This window comes from Struthio camelus, chromosome 4, assembly GCF_040807025.1.
Source record: "Struthio camelus isolate bStrCam1 chromosome 4, bStrCam1.hap1, whole genome shotgun sequence".
Classification (NCBI taxonomy): Eukaryota; Metazoa; Chordata; class Aves; order Struthioniformes; family Struthionidae; genus Struthio; species Struthio camelus.
The window spans coordinates 28,493,859-28,517,157 of NC_090945.1; the positions used below are offsets into that span (position 1 = coordinate 28,493,859).

Here is a 23,299-nt window from a genome sequence, read left to right on the forward strand (position 1 = left end):
ATTTTAATTCAAGTAATTTAGTTTACACAATCTTACACTATTTTACAGTTTTAGCTATTCTCAAAGTGGAAAAGAGTTTACAAAATAATACAGATGAGATCATCTTTTGTGTTAGATTTTTTCTTCTGTTCATCAAAGGGAAGATATAAAGTCTTTATTAACCATCCTTTACTTAAACGGAATTTTTCTCACATCAGCCCCTTTTTTCTCCTCCAAATAATACAGCATTACAAAAAAACAACATGTAAGGACTTATCCCAGATAGAATTAGGTAGTATCCCAGATTTATGAGGCAGACTGACAGGATAGCTATTTTCTAAAGTGACCATTAATTATTAAACAACGCACATTCCAAAACAACCCTGCCTTTAACCTTCAATGGATAATGCTTTATCTATATGCATATACCCACAGACAGGAATTGTAAATTCTACTATACATGTAGTATATGAAAAATTTTACCTCTCTGCACATGCTACATTATACATAACACAATGCCTCCTCCCTTTCAGAGGCAAGCATACATAGCAACAAGTGTCTTCAGAAACATTTTCTGAATTGTCTAAATTTGCAGTAGTAGGAACCGTGAAAGAGGATCTCTCCTTTATTCAGTTTTATAATTTCAGAATAAAGTTAACTTGTCTTTCTGTTCCATTTGAACATGGCAGCAGAAACAGAGCGGGTTTTTCAAGCTACAACTGTTCCTGACAAAAATACTTAAGTTTTTAAAAACTAGCAACTTAACTCATCTAAAAAAAGTTTCTGGTAAGATCCTAGTGTATGTGCATCAGGTTGTAGCTGAAAGCAGTTGCCACGTTAATCATTATCTTACCTCAATTACCTTCTCATTTGCCATTTCCAGCTGAGAAAGGAGCTCTTGGGAGCGAAGTTTCTGTCGACTCAGTTCACTTCTGTTAATCAGAAAAAAAGATGCTGATGAACACACAGTAGTACATCAGGTACCTGAATATTATCTCATAGGTACTTTCTTGAAGCATTGTAGGGGTTTATGACGCATTTATAACATTGCTCTTAACACGTTCATTTCTAAAGCACTGCAGCTTGCACCTCTTAACAATGCATATTCAGGACTATAATGGCAGAGGAACGAGTACTTGTTAAAATCAACAGTCAACTGGACTCTGCCAAGAGCATTCGATGTTTTACAGGTATATTTTTTGCTGTTTATCATTTTATTTTACAAGCATATCGTTAAATATGTTGGTTATAAACATAAGCTGCATTTGTAGTGCATTCCATTTTTAGAATAACCATCTAATTGATGTCCTATAATCAGACTTCAATGTGGACATTTCTGAAGATGCTTTGAAGTACCTAAAACCAAATCATTGTAAACTTTCTGACACGCTGAACAATGCAACATTTCAAAGCAAAAAGGAAAACACGTCAGCTTCTTCAAAAGTGGTCTTTTCACTTTTGGATTAATTGAGTTCTAGTGATCCTAACCTAATTTGTACAGTAGTGCAGACACCAAATATCTGGGTTAAGATGGACGTCTTTGAGTTGGTACTCAAAGGGAACAGCTCTTGCCTTCGGTTATCAGCAAGCCACAAAAGAAGGAGGTTGACACAAAAGATGGAAAAGAAAAATCTCTGAACTTGGTAATTTCAGGCAGAGGAATTTGCAAAACCAAGCAGGCTGCTATAACCTCTATCTCCTCTAGCAACAATGGTAAAACTATAGTGTGATCAAGATCCTTACCCACCAGTTTCACCTTCTGCTTTTGGGTTCAAACATATTTGTGAAGAACAATTTTCAAGTCTGTTCTCACTTTATCTATCCCTCCCAACTCGGAAGCATGCTGAAATACAACAGCTTTCATGACTATATAAGCACAACGCTCACAAAGGCAATACCTAACCTTTAGGTGCTCGGCTGGTTACCGCAATGACATGCCCTGTAGAGGAAGCTAGAGCTCTATTTTCTTCTAGAAGAATGGAGGTAGGGTAGGGGATTTTTTAAACTCAAACTTCCGTCTTCAGAAAGCCTCTACTGTTTGTGATTTACTTGCAAAAACCTTTAAATTTAGTCTTTCATAAAAGTTGGACTGAAAACTGTTGTATAACACTTGACCGACCAAATAATACAAGCTTGCAAGGATAGCTGACTGGTAGTTCCCATTCTCTTGCTCTCTATCAACCTTCTTAACCAATCTCAACTAGATATCATTAAAAACAGCTCACCATCTTTTGACTAGCTGCTATAAAAATGAAAATATATAGGCAGATATTTAAACCGTGTTAAACAATTAAAATTATACACACATAACACTGTTACCATGTGAATATTTTTTCTATATAACAAAGAGAGTAAAGATAGATTAAAATTGCAGATATTATGTTAATACATAACATTATGATTGCAATTTGTCCTCTATAATCAATATGAAGCATCAAACTAAAGCACTTTCACTATGGGAATCCTAACGAACAGCTAGATTTCGAATGTGGTCTTCAAGTTCATTTTTTATCAACTGTTGTCTTAGCAAATTGACTTGAACGTTCTTCTTCACAATGAAATTTCATGCAATTCATTTCAAATCTGTAAGACAGCAACATACCTTTTCAAATGAAACTCCCTAGAAAACTGTCAAACACTACCGCTTACAATGTGTAGACTGCTAATGTTCAACTATGCTAATAAAATAAGTCTTTGAAAATAAGGAAATTATTACATTCTGACAAATCAACTTCATCGTAATGTCATCTTAAGGTGACTATCCAAATAGAGTGATTTTCTAAATTCAAAATCCTTAATAAGTCTCTGAAAACAATCTGTTTCCAATATTTGTATAAGGTGTAGAAATAGTATCCTCAGCAGCACAGACTAGAAACAGTGTTTATGTTCTCATGTGCAGCTGTATATCAAGAAATTATTTTTATACATCACACTGAACATGTGTCTAACGGAAACAAATAGTTTAACTCTGTAAGCATAAGGAAACATTGCAGCTATTGGTCTAGAAAGCTGATCCATCCTGATGGTTAACCCTCCCCCAAACAGGCATTATGAGGTTTTAATATTGAGAGGTAATCCAAACTTCTGAATGATCAAATCAGCCTCTGCTCCATATTATCTTTGTTAAATGAGCAGGAAAGAAAAGGTGAGCTTTTAGTACTTCGGCAGACAGGTGATAAATCTGCCAGCTGTAGCAAGTACTTTCTGCAAAACTCTCATACGACAAATATAGCATGTGCCAGATGTTTCTGCAGTTGAATTATACTATAACATGCTTCAGTTACTCTTAGTAATTATGAATTTTGTATACTTCCAGTACCTGCAGCTGTCTCTCATCCTGTTAATATTTTTTTCTTTAATGAACATCCTAAAATAAGCAGCTATGGCTGCCAAACATTAGAGAAGTGCAGCCAAGAATAATGTTTTAGAAATGGAGGAAACATCTTCAGTTCAAGATGCTGTGTAATTCAGCATGTAGGGACAAGGCAGCCCCGGCCAGCGCTTCATACACTGGCACAGAAAAGGTCATTCTTCAGAGGCAGATTCTTTTCATTTGCAGAAAAGACAAACCTCAGCACTCTTACAAATGCACACAGTTACAAACGACTCAGGGACCCTAACTTTGACGCAGAAATGTTTCAGAAGCAGAAACTGCAATAAAGACACCTGAAACAGCTGCAAATCACATGAGAACAATGTTAAGAATTAAACACACTAAGCACGGTATTTATATTAAAAAATTTACAGCAAGGATTTCATTTTATAAACAATTATAATGCAAATGAATTTAAAAAATTGAAGCCATTCAGTAGAGTTTATTTGATCAAATATAATGGGCTATGTTACAACAAATATTTTTGATTTTTTTCCAGAAAGTTATATCTCAATACTAGACAACAGCGGCAGATGGTTAGGATTATGAATTTACCAACACATTCAGACTATGTATTAGTATTTATCTTATTATTACTTCTCATTCAAATCAAGATTTTTAAGTTAAGCTACCGCAAATGCGCTCCTACACGAAAGTAATTTCTAAAGTACTTACCTTCTTTATTATTTAAGCCAATGTTTACAGATTCTTTCTTAAGTGTTTTTTGTTCTGCAGATTCAGTTTATATTTCTAGAGAGAGAACAAACTTGTGGCTACCTATTACTACCTCTGCACACAGGCTGAATGCCTTCATTGAGTGGTCATTCACACCTCTGAGAGAGCAAGGTAATATTCACAGCAAAGTTGACAAAATCATCAATTTCCTGTAAAATTTTCAAGTTACAAGATCTACTTTTTTCATGTCTGCAGTTTTCATGTTCTACTCTACTCAAGGCCGTCCTGTGGTGTCTCAGTAATCTGATTCAATATGAAACTTATCTTTGTGAATCCTGTTCTGATCCCTGGTCCAACCAGAATCCTGTTTGACCTGGTCTTGGCCTTGGTCGCAGGTGAGGATTCTGGTAAGGGATTATGTGTGGCCACTGATTATCTGCCAAATTCTTTTTCAGTTTATCCCAATTCCTTCCTTCACCCTCAGGATCAGAATATATAAATCTATAAAAAATACTGATATGTTAATTAGAAGGGATTAGCCACCAATTACTTCTTGTATTACAATCTTGTTTTATTGACCTGTTTAATCTAGTTAGCATATGTACAGACCAGTCGGGGCCCAGCACTGGACTTTACATAATAAATGAACAATCTGCCCTTATTTTTTAAATTTGCATACAGAGTCTTCCACTTGTGTTTTCTTTTAGTAAATGCTGGTAGATTCAATTATCCTGTTTTTGCTTAAATTCTGTTGTCAGAACTTTTTCCATTTCTCTCTCTCTTTCTGAATCTAGTCTTCATTATTTAACTGAGGTTTGTTCCCTTCCAATTCACATATTTTCTCAATATTCCTTTAGTATTGATGATTCTGCTTTTTATCACTGCTGTCATATGCTGTCCTCAACTTAAGTCTGACGAATTATATAGCTTTATATGCAATGTCATACAGTAATAAGAATAGATCTATAGCCAGTCCTCTCCCTGAAAAACATGGCCATAACAGCTGGTTTTCTAAACTATGCTACATCTAGGAAAGCAAGAACCTTTAAAAATATATGCATGCATCCCTCATTTCTATCACAAGTGGTTTCTTACAGATGGAGACAACAAATGCAAGAAGTGGATCATTTGATACCATTATTTTACCACAGCTATCAAAGGCAGATCACCTATGTCCAGTGAAATTTTGCCATGTTCAAACTGACAGTGATCTTAGAACTCACGCTTTACGGTTAGACACTCTACATCCCACAGATAAACAAAAAAATTGACTGCTTCTATTTCTTGAAATACTACACAAATTTGTGGAAAAGAAGTGATACTGAAGATCAAACTAATTTTTTAACATTAAACCAAACTCCGATTTAGTTATTTAATTTCCTAAACCATGTTCAGTACATAGCAGGATTAAAAAAAAAAAAAACCAAACAAATAGAAACTCAAGTAGGTGTTTGCTACTAAATTACTGAACGTTTGCTACTAAGTTAATGAACAGCTAATAGCTAAGTTTTGTTCACCAAGACTTAAAAGCTCTTCATGCGTCTTAAAAAATTACCCTTAGAAATAAGTTTGCTGGTTCTATAGAACGTCTGTATCTCTCTCATTACTTCTTTCCATTTAAAACCTTATAAAAAATATGAAAGATAACCTTTTGCCTCTCAGAGGTTCACTTGGTTCTACTGATTATTGCCAGTCAGAACTGAACTGGTGGTTCAATCTCAGACCCTAGCAGAGATGCAACTGTCATAACACAGCACGTATCTTCTGCCTAAGAGAAATTCAATCAAGATTAAGCGTTAATATGAACTTCTGTCTCAAAATTCAGCTCTGTCACTTGAGGCAGTAAATTCACCTGAACTTAAAATTCAAAATCACCCACAATTTCATCTGAGGGTAACAGATTTTTCTGTCTGTTTATATATGTATATAAGCAGAGATAGATAACAATAATTTTGTACATACATATACATTCTTAGACCAAAAACTAATCTTAAACTTCAACAGAAAGGCCTTGGAACAACTCATCTTGAAATAAATATTTCAAGATATACCATTTTTTATAACCTTTACCAATAATCATTCATTTACCTAACTATTTTATAACTGGAAATATTTGCTGTATTTTTCATAAGCTCACTGTAGTCTAAGTTCACTTCATGCAAGTGTCATCAGAACTCAAATTACATCTAAAATTCATGCAATAAAAAGTCAGAAAAACGTTAACTGTACAGTCTATAAGACTATTTAAGACTTTTTGCAGGAATGAACAGGACAAATGCTAGTCATGAGTTGTTAGTCATGCTGCCAAGAGCAATGTTTTTACTTGGAAGCGTGACCTGTGTTGCAAGAATCACTGACCTTCTTAGCTGCCTTCAAGATTGTCTTTTGGCACAAATACATAGAAGCAAGCCTGGTTCTTTGTCCTCTTGCAAGGCCACAGTGAAGTCTATTACCAATAAAAGCCTTTCAAAAACATATAGCATCTTACGATGCTTCGCTGGGAAGAAAATAATTGTCATGAAGGAAGACTATGTTGACTATGTTTTCACAAAGAGAATGGTGGAATTTAGTCAGCAAGTACTCAATGCATTGTCCCCTGTTTCACCAAACTTATTTTGGGTTTTTAATTCCAAGTTCACTTTTATAGGCAAAGATTATTTATTCAGCTTGAAATCAGAGAGATCCAAATGTCCAAGAAAGCATACAAAATTTTCAGTGAAGTTTAAAAGTATCAACATATTTTTATCTACAGGTTTTTCACTGAACTACTAAATTATCTTGTTATTTTAAAACACGATCACTTTGTTCTTCTTTTACAGGTCACAAAATTTACTGCTTAAATTTTTAAATCAAAAGTCAGCTAACGTTCACTGATGTTGTTTCATTTCTTAAAAGATTTATTTGCTGTTTCCTTTATCTATATGGATCACACCTCACAAAACACTGCGGAACTGAAAAGATGGCAAACGAGCATTACAGAATACGGAAAAATACTACCCAGCTGCTGTTGGGAAGTTAGCAAGGAAGTCAAAATGTTTCAGACACTTTCATATGGAAAATGAAAGTAATGGGGAGAAAAAAGAAAAACAGAAACAGATCATGAATTTAAGGCAAAGGAATGGGAAACACCTACACCAACAACTGGGACTGTGACGCAACGCTTACGAAAGTTGCACTAACAGCAAAGTTCTGGTGAAATTCGATACAAAATGCTTTTATTATATAAACCACCCCCCCCGTATACAGGAGTATGAGTCTCTAAAGCAGTTTATAACTACATACAAAATATGCACTTACAAAGGACATTACTGTGCTGTAAGAGTAATAACTACTAAAAACTGAAATTCTGCTATATGTCACCAACACAATCCCTGTATTCTCTAAAAACATGAATTGCATTTATCAAATAGTAATTTCATGAAGTTCCACGAAATATCTCAGGCTGTCCTCGAAATTTACTAAACAATCACGATACGCTGTTATATTTTGAGTGTTCTGCATTTAAGCCCAAACGGATAGCTTGATATCTTCATCTAGGTTCACAGTCTTGCTGCCCTGTCAACACAAGATTAAGTGTGGAAGGAAAACATTAAGTTTCCCTTATAGATGCTCACAGCTTAACTAACCCTCTCAGAAACATATGCACTTAAGAGGTATGTATATATAGGAAAGCTTGGTGAACATCAGCCACTCACTTGGACCTCGCTATAAAGCTTGCTAACATCAAGAGGATTTTCAAATGAAGCCTTTAACTCAATAGATTGTGTTTACCCAGCATCGCTCTATTATTTAGGGGTTTTGCTGATATTTCTGTGATAAATCTATGAATGCACTGGCCACAAAATTATTTTGTCTTTTAATTAAGCAAGCAACACTATTTTGGGTCACAGCAAAATAACAAGTGATTTAGTGTTCTGTACTTGCACTCAAAATATTCACTCAAAATGTTACTGCTATAAGATTTTAAAATAAATATACGATAATTATTCCTTTGTAACATGAGTGAGGACTTTGCATTGATTAACTTAACTACTACTGTGTGGGCTAATTTTTATACCAACCTCATTCTGTACTACATAGTCAAGTATAGAGTAACGCATACAGCAAGTAAAAAATAAGCTGTTTTTAAATGTCCTGAATGATACTTACTTATAGGTATCAGTATAGCACTTGCCAACATAGCGTCAGAGCATCACTGCGCAGATTTATTTATGAAATTTCTTATGTCAGTTTAAATCACAACCTTCTTTTAGCAAAGAACTAACTTGTTTCTGTTACTAGCCTCCTTCTTAGTTAAAACAAATGTGTCTGACAAAAACTTCTGTTCCTGGCTTTTATACAATAAGTATAAACATCATCTTAAAAAGTAACTGACTTTGCTTTCAGACTTGCACCAAAATATCAACCAAAGGGACGGAGAATCGTGCGGACTTGGCGTAGACTTACAACTTTTAACATGAAAAGCACATTTTTCCTCTTCTAGTCATCAGGCAGTATTCTCCAATGAAAAAGCTATTGCACTACTAAATGGGATGTTAAATCATTGCAGGACTTTTCCAGATGATGCTACACAGGCAGCCACTCACATAAATAAGGACATTTTCAAAATTTGCTACCATTTTTCATGCAGATTCACAAATCAAACTTCCTCTCATGTCTGTTAGATTTTCTATGTCAGCACTTTGTTGCAGATAAATAACGTCTAAAGCTTTTGGCCCGCTAGAATAACATTTTAACATTTAACATAAAAGCCTTAAGAAGGAAAGCAGCTGTTTCGCAGACAATTTCAACTGCTTTGGAAGTCTGCAGCTTTTTCTTTTAACCAGAAGTTGCTGAACTACATTCACCATCTCAGTTACGAACCTAGATGCTCAATTGTGACAGTTTATACAGTTTTGTTTCCTGAAAATAAACCACTTTACTTTGTGCTTCCTAGTATAACTTTAACAGCTTAAATTTACTTTAGCATGTAACACTACAAAATGCTTTTCTTCTTTAGTTACAGCATTTACAAAAGATGCTAAAAAAGCATCAGTACGACCTAACTAATTACATACAGTAAAGCTATACTACTAAAACTGAAAGAGAGTAAGCGTAACTCCCGATGTCTCAAAAAAAGGGTTTCTAGGTAGATCAGTGAGCTGATATTAAAACAGAAACACTGATCAATTTTCTTATATTTCTAGTAGGATAGAACTAGTAGTATTCCTCTGTTTGGACAGACAATAGGTACAACTAGTCCTGATACTAGAAACTGTGCCACTTGAAAGACAGAAAGGAAACTAGCTTCAGGGGACGAACAGCTATATGTTAGCAAAGCTCACTGCAGGTCAAATTCACATACTTCTCTAGAAACAGGTAAAAATAAGTTAGCTCACTGGTATGGTAAATCTGCAGGAGGCAACATCTTCAGGAAGTTATTTGCCTGCTCATATTTAGAACCATGGGTTCTAATTCCAATCACACCATAAGCGTTCTGTTTCTCTCAATTAACAAGTGTTAAATTACGATTAAAAATTATGTCCCAAAAAATTACCTCTTGTGCAGTTACCTAGTGCACAGAGGATATTGGGAGTATTACAGCTCAAGCTGAGAATATTTAAGCCATTAAAATAATGGCTTAAACACAGCCATTTAAAACAAAACCTTTAAAATAAAGGCTAAATGGACTTACTCCATTGCATTCTTCTCTAACCATTTTAAATTTAAAGAAGTGAGGCTTACAAAAATCAGGCTTCCTGGTTCAGAAGTTAGTGTACTAGTTTGTCAGTCTCCTTCAATTTTCAACCAATTTTGCAGAGGAAGAGATCTCGAGGACACAAAAATCTTACAAGCTCTATAAAAACATCAGACTAATTTGATCTCTAATTTATAGGCTATTTGCCCTGACTGATTGTCGCCCTTGAGCCTAGGAATCAAATAAAGCATGAAGCAAAGATATGGTATCTTTGCTTCCATTGACAGAAAGTCTGTTACTTGGCCTCCTACCTCTGACAAGCAGCAGCAGCAGCTAGCTGGCCAACAAAGGTGTGGCGTGTGGCAGCTTGTAACTGGCCACGCTTTGGCTGTTACCCACCAGCCAAACACAAGACACGGGAGGCAGCTGAGGTGGGGGAAAGTAGTACCTGAACAGGAAAGACACTATAAATCCACTGTGCACAGATACATTTTTAAATGTTAACACTGCGCAACATGGCCACACACTGAAAAACAAAACCAGGATGAAAGTAGACATCACATCTGCATATTGAGTTGATCAGTGCGGACCGTTAATATCTTTAAATGGAAATTAATATATAAGTAGAAGCAAACACTTTATATAGCATGAGTATGTATGTAAAACAGTGAAAGGTTTGTAGAATTTATTTCAAAGATGACTTGCAAAGGGCTTATTTCTTACTGGGCTACTTCTTTCTCTACTCAGCCATTTCCAATAACTCCACTGTAAGTCTCATTCCTCTAAACAAGTTGATGCCTGTCTGTATATAGGCTCACAGGCACCACAGCTCCTGGTATTCCCCAGTACCAAGGAATCGTATGCAATCTGTATCTGTTGTGTGAGATGCCCTTCTTATCATGCCCTCTCCAAACCGAAAATATTCTTATGCACTGCGCTGAGAATACACCTATCAGTCAGCTACCTGGCAACCTGTATGAATTAACAGAAAAGTAAAGTTTATATCCTATCTTTGCTTAAGGCAATCACAAAACTGATTTGTATCCTCATTTATGAGACCAAGTATTCAGAAAAAAGAGCATTAGATGTGCCTCCCAGTAGGATTTTTTCTCCAGATTATTTCAGAAGTCTTGAGACTCATTCCACAACTGATTTTATGGAGACTATTCTGAATGGCTATAAATATAGGAGCTTTCATAATCCAAGGCTGAAATTTCTAAAACTGAGCACACTATATTCTGAAAGAGGAAATTAAAAAATATATATTCCATTTACTTTTTGTCATTACAAAATTTACATACATCCACAAGATGTGAAATTTTCGTTTAGTGCTTAGTTACTAACTTCACAAAAAAATGCCCCAACGTTTCTTTTTGGAACACTCCTCCTTTTTAACTGGAAGCACATCATCTGGTCTGGATGGTTTGCTCTTCACAGGTTTTCACCACAGGTATACTGTCATACCAAATGGTAACTAAAACCACAACAGCTTCCAGAAGAAAAAAAAAGGTTGCACTTACTTTAGCTTATTGATCCTGACTTCTGTAGTTTCAGTAAGATTTTTTGTTTCTTCTTTCCACCGATTTGTTGCTTTTTGCTGAGCTACCAGGAGACGTCTCAGTTCAGCAGTAGATTTTTGACTGGTGTCTTCCATTTCCTTAAGTCGAGCTTCATATCCATGTTCTTTCAGAGAATGCTCATGTTCCATTGTGCTTATCTAGAAAAAAAATACAAATAGGATACAATCAAGTTGCTCACTTCTTTCTTTTTTTTTAAACCCTTCAGCTAGATTTATAAACATTTGCTGTAAGCATGTAACATACAATAATTAAACTTGTAATTATATGCTCAAATAGACACGTGTTCCCAAAGCCAATTTAAGCAAATAGTACAACTGACAATAAAGGATAATGAGCTGGGTATGCTTATTTTTGTAAATAATCTTTATCCTTCTCCCTTGTGTTTTCTTCTCCATAGAAACACATTCTTTCTTTTCATCTAGTTAAAATGCGTTAGGATTTTCTTAACTGCATTTAAAACCCTTTGCACATCAGAGGAAAATGGAGGCAAGCAATAAATCTGATCTGTGACTGTAATGGAAGCCTGTCTGATGAAAATACGACAGACAATGATCTGTTCTACACTTTATAACCTCTACCTGTCTGTTATGAGACCCTGATCCTTTGTTTTTAAACTATGTTTGACCAAAGGGTTCCGGAGTTGGAACACGATTTCCTATTTCATTTGACTAATTTTTACTTGGTAGATAGCTTTTGCAGTTTGTGGTACAAAGTAGTAACGGGATTTGAGATGGTTCCCATTTATAGGCTAGTAAGACTGCTTACTGAGGTCTTCCTCATTGCTGTAGATTCTTAGATCTCTTTCCAGTATCTTTACATTCCTAGAGCTAAGAGCAGAGGGGAAAGTACCGGGAAATACCTTTTCTTTATATAGTTAGAAAGCATGCCAAGCACCAAAACTGTTATTCCTTTCAGGAGTCAAAAGTACCTTGATCTGTTGAGGTTAGCTATTAATGCACTATCCCACCTGCAGTCTGTTCAGGTGCGTTTAATGGAATACCTTGAAAAAGAAAATCCTTTTTGAGCTAAGTATCTTGTTTGCACCTATTGGTCCAAAAACCTGTACTTTTTGAAGAGATTTGATCCTATTCTTCTAGTCCTTCTGCAAATACAGAACCCACGTTCGACAACCATGCTATTAAATTATTTATTAGTAAAAGCACTGCTCTGATAACGTGGTGGACAAAAAAGCAAAGGAACAAAAGCAGAGCAAAAACTCTGGACTGAAAGGCATACAGAGATTCCTAATGTATCATAAATAGTAGATAAATAAAGCTCTGGAGTTGGAATAAGCAAAATCACTTGAAGGAAAATATGTTATTGTTTGAGCTGTTCACCTTATAAAAGCAAAGAATATCCGGGATCTTCTCCTTAAGTAGAATTCAATACATACTAAAGTAGAATTTAATTAGCACAGGCCAAGCTACCAAACAGATCCCGAGAACATACAACGTTTCAACAAAACAAAGACACTTGCAAAGCGGAAAACAGGAAGCATGACTGAAGCGTTCACCCCCAACTTAAGCTTATGTTCATTTTTCCTTAGAAGTGCTGTCTTATTAAGCAAAAATCAGTTTTATGCCAAAATAAAAATAAAACACAAACAATACTTTTATTTTAGCTTTTTGTTGAGCCTCCATGGCCAGTTTTCTTAAGCCCTCCATCTCTTTCTGCAATTGTTCGTTCTCTTGCTGAAGTTTTAGCCTTTGCTCACTGACAAAGCCAGTCTTTTCTCTTTCAGAATCCAGAATGCTTTGCAATTTACAGATCATTTCCTGGAAACGAGATTTCTCTTCCTCAGAGCTGAAAGAGAAGAAAAATCTGATTTGAAGACTTATGCAAGAGTTGAACCCATTCTATTTTTTTCTAGGGCAGCTTTGCTGCAACTGCGATGGTCTGAAGAAGAAAAGGAAGACAAAGTTTGTAGACAGCAACAGAACCTTAAAAGAGCAATTGTTCTAGTAGGGTATTGCCTCTACCTACAAGGCTGATCAGAAGTAAGAAACGGCTCCCATGAAAGGAACAACAATGGGAAGCAAGGAACTTGCTAGAGGTTTACAAAATTCACAAATGGTATGGAGGTGGAAAGCAGGAAACTGTTTCTGCCGATAAAAGAACAAAGAGCTATTAAAGGAAGCTACCAGGAGACCAACTGAAAACAGACAGAAGTTCTTCACACATATTTCAGCTATGGAACTCACTGTCAGAGGATGTTGCGAAGTATCTATAGGGATTCAAGTAACAATGAGAAATTCATGGAATAGTAATAGTGAACAGTGAAATCAGGGGCACCTCTGGATATTTTTAAGCAGCCAATCACTGCTGGAATGCCAGGAGAGCATTCCAATGAAGCATCACAGTCAGCTTGCCACAGTGTGCAGTTTTTCCTCGGACAGCTTCTTTTAGACAGTCCTGGAGAAAATATATTACGACAGGCAGATCTTTGGGCTGACCTAGTACAGCTGTTCTCTTGTTCCTTCCTGAACTTTTAGTTTATATTTTAGTTTTGAAGTTTATACGCACCGATATGTTGCAATCGGCTTTACAGCTGGGACTACGTACGAAGTCAGCAAAGACCTTTATCAAGAAGAGGGCATTCATAAAACAATCTAATATTGTAGCAATCTCACTGAAATGCTAACACGAAGCAGTACTTTTTTTTATTTTTTATAGAATTTCCAGTTTCCCAGCTGGGGATTGCTCTAGGGAAGAGGCAGGATTTATGATTATCAGAATGCAGAAATGACTGAAACTTCTAGAGACTCCTACACTTTTCATGCTAAAAACAATCTAGTCTAAAAATTTGGGGCATTCTGTACTCTTTACCGCTATATTATCTGAACTGCAGTAATGTCTGTGAGCTCTGAACATGGACCTGAACTTCACTATGCTACGTAACTTAAAGTGTTCTGCGTGGACTAGGAGACACCTCAGCACAGATGAATTTATAAAGTAATAATTTGTCTGAATATATCACAGAGAGCAACTTTCCCGACTAACAGTATTTAAAAATGCAGTAAGATGCCAAACAATAAACTCCTATTTTCATTCCTTCGTAAAACAATGGCTTTCAGCTCTAATCCTGTAAAGAAAATCTTAGATTCTACAGTGTTATTCCCCTTTAATGTTTTTATAATGATTCATAATTGCCCTTGCTTAAGAAATTCAGAAATATGATAACTTACTACTATTCCTGTTACTGGTTAAAAATATATCACAAAAACCAATCAGCAAGAGGCTTTAGATTAGGGAGAAATAATTTCACTAAATAATTTCATTAAATAATGACCGGGAGAACATCCATTACTTACTTCATTTCCAGTTGCTTCAGTTTATTTTGTGTTGTCTGCAGACTCAGCTGAAGGTCACCTTTTGTACATTCTGCAAGTAGATATTTTTGATGCAGTTGCTCTAGTTTTCTATTGTCAGATTCACGTCCTCTGTCTTCTCGGTAAATCTGAAGAATAAACGTACATGTAAGATCATCCTTACCTTGCACTGGTGATTGACAGTGTAGCACTGACAATGAAGCTACTCCTCATTGTTTCCCAGTGATCTAAAACAAAACTGAATTTCTATCAATGCTGCTGCTAGTGGGAAATAAGTTTTCAAAGATCTTGCATTCAGTTACTTTTCTGTCTATTGAGCTTAAGCTTATTTGGAACATGTACCTACATTCTTTTGCATTATGCTGAGCATCTCCTTTTACCTTTTATACTTTCCAAAGAATCATCTTTTTCAGTTTACTAGAACAGCTTTCAAATGCCTTCCCAAAAAGGACTTAAAAAATTACGAGGTGAATGTTTACAATCAAGAAAATTTAATGAAAAAATAACATATGAAAAAATCAAGGATCACAGCATAATCTTTCATCCCAATATTAGGGAGAAGCATGGAAAAAGTCAATACATCTTTTTTTTCTGAAGAGAGATCTTAAATGCCATGTAAAAATGCATGAAATTGTCGTACCTTTTCAAGCTCTTCTTCCACGGCTCGCTTTTCTCTAATGATTCGTTCAATTTGACTCTGCTTTTCTCCACATTCCTTTTTAAGAAAGTCATTTTAAAATATGTCTAATCAAAAAATACCTCATAATAAAAACATCAAATTTGCAGAGGGAAGCAAAGGTCAAGAAATCCCAAAGCCAAAAACCTGCCATTGCAAATGTAATTCTCACTGCTGGTTATGTATGCATTAGATTATATTTACCTGCTCTTTACTTCTTCTATGGGATTAGTCTCATTCACTCCATAAAATTCAACTTTTAAAAAAATTTAATTCATAAATACGGGCTTACTAACCAGGCTCTTTTGATCTCCGATATGATTTGCTATAAATTCCTGGTTCATGCAAGAAAACGATAACGATGATGCAAACACTTTCTCTTTAGCATACTTTATCAACTTTCATACATTTCATTTCTACACATCCAACTACGGATATACAATAACCACCTTTCCACGATATATCTATCCCTGAAAGAAACAGGGATGCCATCACATGGGAAATATTTGCTAGAGCACAGAATTTTGTCACGTACTACTCTCAGTGTAAACACGCTTGTGAACTACGATTAAAGCATGTATAATTCAAGGAATAAACTTGTGCAAAGAAATTGCTGTATTTGCAAAACCATGTTATTTCCTGCAGAGCCAACCAAGATTCATAGTAAATGTAAGATATGACTGAGTACACCTAAGGAAAATCTGCACGTTAGAAATTAATTTTCAAGGCAAAGTATCCTTTATGCCTAAAAATGAATCTTGTGCACTGACTGTAAGACAGTTGCTCTTGTCAAAATGAAAGACACTGAACAGTGTATTAATGCTTGGAAACCCACAGGAAGTAAAGTGCTACACAGTAATGAAACATAATTCTAGACAATTACTTCTCTCATTAATCCTGACGGACATGCAGGACTCGCCTGTATACAGGATTAGTCAGTCTACCTTATTTGCTCACTGTCTTTTATGCCAACCTAACATTGTCAGAAGAGCTGTGAAGATGCTCTACAAGGGTAGCATGGAAATGTTTACACAGCAGTACTAAACTGTTGCCCTTACTGCCTCTGATCAGACAGACTCACTAGTCCAAAACTGATGCAGATGTCACTATATGCAAGATAACAATAGAACCTGGAGAGGTCCAGAATTGGGTGAAAAGTCCATTTCATTCCTCTTCACCTGAGACATGCCTTCACAGCTGAACTTCCTGAGAGATCCAGCACAGGAACTAGCTCACTTTTTACCTATCTGGTGAGAACTCCAAACACTGTAAATTCTAGGGTCTTTGTCATATTTCTCTTCCTTGGTCCTATTACAAATCTATGCAGGTATAAGAAAAGAAATCAAAACCTGTGGTGCAGAAAAGCTGCAATTCATACAGACATGTACTTTGTTAAGAGTGACTGGAGTGCCATGACCGCAAAATTTAGATCAAGACTGTCACCAGAGAAGGAACCACACAGTATTTCTGCCTATTATGCACAGCACACATGCGCAGAGAACCTATGGGACTTTTGAGGCTGAAACAAAAATTTTCATACGCAGTTAGGAAAATTACTGGTAGCCATTATAAAGATCTACACATAATCATTTCCGGACTACACTGAAAACATAGAATTTCTAGTAAAATCTCTCAAGTGGGATAAAAAAAAAAACAACCCAAACCTACTTCTGATGTACTTCCAAACAGAGTTCCATTGACTGATGTACACACATGAAAAAAAAGGACAGTCATGATCAATTGTCTGGCAATTAGTCACTAATAGCTTCTATTTAATAATACTGAGGAATACCAGCCTAGAAACAACTAAACCAAAGTTTTGACAGTCTTGCCTAAAAGTTTCAAAACATATATCTAAAACCAAGAATCCACTCTTCACAAAACTGCTAACAACGTGTTTCTTAATTTTCAGTGCTGAAAAACATTTTAGGTTCTTTTCTTATGTGGCTTGATTTTAAATCACAAATAATAAATGCCAGAACGTAGTACTTCATTTGATCAGCAGAAGCTAGAATTCTCAAATGTTTTGCTATCAAACATCTTTTCATCAGTCAAGACCATACCATCTGAAGAGCAGAAAGTTCTTCTGTTAGTCGAGAAATCTGCACATTATATTGCTTCTTTGCTGAGTCTACCTGTAGTCAAAAAAAAGAGTAAAATTAAAATGTAATCCTGTAAGGTCAACTGTGACTCCTGCATATATATTTAGTATTCCCTCCTGCTTCTGTATAAAGGCAAGAGGCTGAGCAGTCATAATCTTTACTGGATCTCTCTCATTAGTTGAAACCGCCTCCAAGGCATTTATACAGATCACATAGCATAGTATTTGCAGTGCTAACAATTCAAAGAAAAACAGATCTGAATCTGTGAAGGCAAGAAGCTCTATTCAGGCAAGTCTAGTTCAGGCAACAGAAACTGCTCAGGAGAGCTGACACAGAATATCAAAGACTGTAAGACTTTTTAAAATTTACCTTGACTTAAAATGAGGTCAGCTGCAATTGCCATGGGCATTCTATGGAAATCTGAACCTAATGTGAACTGCTGTACAGGCACATGAGGTGAATGCTTGACCTGCACAAATACTACTATTATTATAAGAACTCAATCACACATATATGGGCATACGCCGATGCATTCTTGAAAAATAAGAACAAAAAATCCTGCAATAAATTATTCTGGAATCAATACGCTTCCTATCACAAACACTGGAACTTTTATTTCAGACTAAACTCTGACTTCATAGCTGATTCTGTATGAACAGGATAACTTACTGCCTTTCTAATTTTTGCAGCAGTATCTTCTGCAAGTTGGGACATTTCATCTTTCATCTTTCTGATTTCCTCTTCCTTTTGTTTTTCCCCAAACAGTGCCTAGAAAAAATAACAACTTGAAATACTACTGCTAATACTTCAGTATTATCTGGCACTGAGAGAAGAAGCCACACAGAGCCACTGTCCAAAAAGTCCTTTTTCCTTCTACTTTGGAGTAGCTGAAACAGGAACACAAGAAAACAAAATTGATGAGAACCCTTTGCACAAAATGCGCATTCCTGTGAAACAGAACCATTCCAAAAGTTTTGTCAATGGATGCCTTTTTCACTGGGATTTAGAAAAAAGCATAGGTAAGAATACTCTCCAATGTTCTTATTTGGGGCTAGGATCTATAACTAAAAAAAAATGCCAGGAATCACACTGACCAAGTTTTTTACTAGGAATCTGAATATCCGTATACACACACATACACATTTATCCACGTGTTCCTATGTATAGCTGAGTGTTTTTAATGTTGATATACTAAATTACTCATCTCCCAGAAAACTAAAGTTAACAGAAAAAAATTAACAAGCAAATAAGGAATGTGGTAGATAACAACGGATCAAACAGCTCTTTATAGCGTAAAAGGAAGGTGAAAATTACAGAAAAAGGTACAGTGAGAAACCCTGACAGATGAGGATGGAAGAAAGCTACTGAAGTTAGAATATAGTGCATATATGTAAAAGGAGATCCCGGCCTGGAAAGATTACAGAAGGTAAAAATGGTTACAGAATTCCTGATGGGAAAGCGAGAAAAAAAATCTTAGGTGCTACCTAGAGAATACACAGATGGATAGAAAGACACGAAAAGCAGCCCTAATGACTGGTATGAATTCAGCTACAGAAGGTTACTCCCTTCAGGCAGTAACATGCCACTTCATCTGTCATCTTCTCTTTTACTGCTCCCATTCAATTCAATTTGGTATTTTATTTCTCAGAGTACCCTATTAAAATTCTTCTGGTTTCTTTTTGTAAGCTTAACTGTGTGCGTTTTACAACGTTAACATAACAGAAGCACCGCCTTGCATTATTACGATAGGCTCCTATTACTTCCCCCACATAATCTCTTAAAGAGCAAAGAGAAACCTCCTTGGCCACAGTTTAAACACACAGACTTACACTATAATTCTATATAGTATATATACTATATTCTAGGCTGTATTTTGATCCTGTTCATTCATTAACTTTCCAGTTTGCACAATTCAGAAGAGTATTTTAGTTACAACAATAAATTAACAAGTTTCTGTAACTTCTTACTACAGGATTATACTCAACGGTTACTAATAACAAACCACATATTTAGCTGCATTGTTCAGTTACTGTCTCGAGGTATACTTTAGAGCATAGTAATTTTTATGGGGCTGCTTCTTTCTGCCAAAACACTTCACGTGAGTTCATAGCAGGTGGCATCTAACACTCTGCTAAAGAAATTTTGGATGAATACTTGCGTTCTAACAATGCTCTGATGTACTAACACTTCACAGACTGGAAATGCGACTTACAGCCCTTATCAGTAATTTTCAAATAAAAGAGTGTAGGGGGCATGCTGTTAAGGATCAAATATTTCCTACTAGGAAAAAGGAGCTGACAACTCTAAAGGCATCCAGCAAGAGCAGGAGGATGTAAAACTTCAACTTTTTTTTCTTTGTGAACAAGAGCCTAACAGGTTAAGAGAACTGCAGAAGATCAGTGTATAAAGCAAATGAGATGTGGAAAGTTATGAGGAAGTTATAAAAATGAATCAGCATGATGGAAAGATGCCTCATAAGGGTTTCCTAAATGACAAAAAATATACGGGAAGACAGTGGAACTGCAGCAAGATGAGAAGGAAATGCTTGTCAGGCATAGTTAGGAAAACGTGGGGCATACACTAGAAAAGATCTCTGTTCCTTTCTAATAATTTATCTCAAGCAAAACAACACTTCCTTCACCTGCAGTTCCAATCGTCCCTACCCGTCTCCTACTTTTCAGTTACTACCAAGCGCTCATGTTTTCAGTCTTCTTAGGGGCACCACTTCCAGCTATAATGATCCTTTACAGATCATTCTGATCATGCTTCTCTTCTGTGTCATAGTAAGAACCACAATAAGCTGCTAACTATTGTAATAACTATCAGCGTCCCCAAGTTTTGTTAATATTTTAATCAATTTTGGAAGACGGCCAGACGGTAGCAGGATCTGTTAAAGAAGTTAGTCCTCTTTTCTGGCAGACAGGATCTAGCTCCTTTGTCACAGAGCTGAAATCAGAAAGAGCAAAAAGACAAAACATTGACTTTTATATTCCAAAACATAAAACTTAAAAAAACTAGGTTCCCAGGAGAATACTCAGTTTGAAAAGTAACTTCAGATTAAAAGGGTGTGTCAATCTCCTTAACCGTTCTCCTTAACAATGTCTTATCCTGAACAGAATAAATTCTAAGAGTCTCCATTTTTTCCCCACAGGCATTAACTAAGCTGGGCTTCATTTACTGATGGCTACACTCTATTAAATGCATTAAATTCTGTCTTGCCAACAAACACAGTTCTAACTATTTTTATATTTCCAAAGGCCTGACCTGACTGAGCTAAAGCTTAGCATTAAAACAAGAAAGGGCCTATACTAGGCAAAAGTTTTTCAAAGCCCCGTATCCTATCTCCTGAAGGGGCCAACAGCAGATATTTCAGAAAATATTCAGACAAATATTTAAGAACTGGGAAAACAGGGTGATTTTTTTTTTTGATCAATTGATGTATCAAGACCTCCTGGATTAGAGACTGTCCTTAAGAGAACCTTTGGGGTGGATTGTTCTGTCATGAATTTGATTGTTTGTATATGTATACTTTTGGCATACGCATATCTTATGACAGCTTAATCCCATATTGTATAGAAATTGTTTTAAATCCTCTCCACTCCCCTAATCTGCTTCACTGACCTCTCTGTACTTTCTTAGTTCATCTATGTCTTATCTGAGATGTGCTGAATAGAACTGCACTTGAAGGTACACTGTGCTTAAAAACTTATTTTCATTTCTCTTTCTTAACGTTCTGTTCGTTGTTTTGACTATCACTGAGGACTGAGAGAACTTATTCATTCAAAATATCTGCAGCAAATCTGAAATCTTTTTTTTTTTTAAATCGGTAACAGTAAATTCAGCACTTAGTATGGCATACGTGAATTTGAATTTCATCTGCTCCTTTATCATCCACTATCAAGCATCTCTGCAATTTTTCCTTGACTGCAAACTTCACCAGCTCATTCCTCGACCACTCTTCCAGATTTCTTACAAATAGTTAAGATCTGAGCGCAGAACTCAGTCTATTGGTGACTTATGTTCATTATACAAAAGAAAGTCCCTTTAATTTTAGCTCTTCTTTCCTAACTATTAACAAGTTATAAATGTATAACAGGAGCTTCCTTTTTCCTCTGACAAACAAATTTGTTTAAAATTACTTGATAAGAAACACTATCAGAAATTTTTCTATATTCAGGTTCAGGTAGAGTACACTTGGATCACCTTTTCCCAGACACTCACCATATCTTTGAAATTTACAGTGTACAAGTCTGAATAACGTATGAACATATCACAGTTTGCTCTCTTCTGCATTACTAACTTAAGTATAACAGAAAAAGAAGAAATTTGACTGTGTGCACACGTATGTGTATATGAAGACATTATCTGGCACTTAGCAATTATAAGCGACAAAAGCATTCCAGTATCTAGGAAATACCTTCATTGCCTTACCTGACTTTTTTGTAAGTTAGCTTCTTCTAAAAGCTGTATGCTATCTTGGACTTTTGCAACAGCATTATACTTCTCCTTTTCTAGATTAGCACACTTTGTCTGAAGCTCTCTGATTTGCTTCTCCAGGGCTGCTCTTTCTGTTCTCAGGTGTTCAGCGTCTTGGACGGTAACACGTAATCTACAAGAGAGCAACAATTTTACTCATTTAACGATAAGATCCCTAACTAAGACACGTTAATTCTTTCACACTACTTTTCACTTGTAGAAAATATTTATTTATAATTTGCTAAAACTGCATTACTGGTTTTCTGCTAGTGTTCGGAGAAATCCTTTAAGTTTCGTATTCATCATGTCCTAGAAAGAAATGGAACTAAAGGAGTTAACACAGATACCTAGTCTCAGAAGATCCTTAGAAGAATGTTGTTACCCAGGGATACATAACTGAAAGTGTTTTATATTAAAACAGAACAGAACAACCCCAGAAGGGATAAAGTTTTCCTCTGTAGGAGAAATGGAATAATTAGATGTGGGCAATGAAGTTTCAACTATACCATTAGAACAAGAAAAACACTGGTAATTTTACAATAGCTCAGAAATTCTTACTGTTTAATTATGATAGCCAGTATTGGCCAGCATGAGAAAGGGCCAGAGAGGCTCTGTGATATCCTCAAAAACAATCTCAGGAAGTTCTGTAAGTGCTGCTCATTCAATAAAGTGCATGGTTCTAAATGTCCATAGTGCAATGCTTGGGCTGCGTCCTCAAGCAGCCAGGCTTTCTACTTTCTAACATGCGTATGATAAAACACACAAGGAATGAGAACAACTCTATTAAGCACAACTTTTGGAGAACCAAAAGCCTATAGAAAGTAATAAAGCTAGCCAATTCCTTAAGACATTCTAAAATAAACATAAGAGCCTTCACAGTGCTGAGACCAGTACAATTCATTAAGCAGAGGCAGCCACACACATCTGTGCAACCTCGAGGCAATAACTGACCACAGAGTCACAAAGTGCCTAGGCAATTATTTGGGTTCTAGAGTTATTGAAGAATCTGCTATTAAAACCCACAAGGCTGTGACCAAGAAGAGAAGATGAATAGTCACACAAATATTTCAGTAAGAAATTTAAGAAGTCTTCTTAGCTATCAACTCATTTAACTAATTTTAATAAATAAGCAATTGCTTATGATACCTCATTCAAAACTAATGTGTTCAGCTAACTGCAATAACCTTGTGGGGCGGGGAGAAAAAAAGAGGAACCACAAAATAAAACTAATTGAGTCTTAGATCTTCCAGAAGACAATGCTGGAATTAAAGTTCTATTCCTTATCAGGCATTCATACAACTTTTATAGCTAGCATTTGCTGTTAAGAAGTGTGTTTTAACAGTGTTATTAAAATAATCTTTTTAGCATGAAGAGTGCTGATCTAAGACCTGAAACTAGATCTTACTTAATATGGAGAAAAAAAAACTCCATT

General features: G+C 35.8%; 1 protein-coding gene across 7 annotated transcripts in view; it reads right to left on the reverse strand.

Moving 5' to 3' along the window:
* Window positions 1-23,299, reverse strand: part of SCLT1 (sodium channel and clathrin linker 1) — a 54,271-nt gene that overhangs the window by 12,130 nt on the left and 18,842 nt on the right. For all 7 annotated transcript variants that reach the window (XR_011140932.1, XR_011140930.1, XR_011140933.1 and 4 more), the window contains 8 exons: window positions 21,823-22,000; window positions 18,061-18,159; window positions 17,353-17,424; window positions 15,254-15,328; window positions 14,596-14,741; window positions 12,895-13,087; window positions 11,225-11,421; window positions 833-911 (listed from right to left, as the gene is read on the reverse strand). Coding sequence is in view for 2 of the 7 variants with exons in the window: in XM_068942066.1 (XP_068798167.1) it covers window positions 833-911; window positions 11,225-11,421; window positions 12,895-13,087; window positions 14,596-14,741; window positions 15,254-15,328; window positions 17,353-17,424; window positions 18,061-18,159; window positions 21,823-22,000 (1,039 nt within the window). In the remaining 5 variants the exon portion in view is untranslated. The remainder of the gene's footprint in view (window positions 1-832; window positions 912-11,224; window positions 11,422-12,894; window positions 13,088-14,595; window positions 14,742-15,253; window positions 15,329-17,352; window positions 17,425-18,060; window positions 18,160-21,822; window positions 22,001-23,299) is intronic.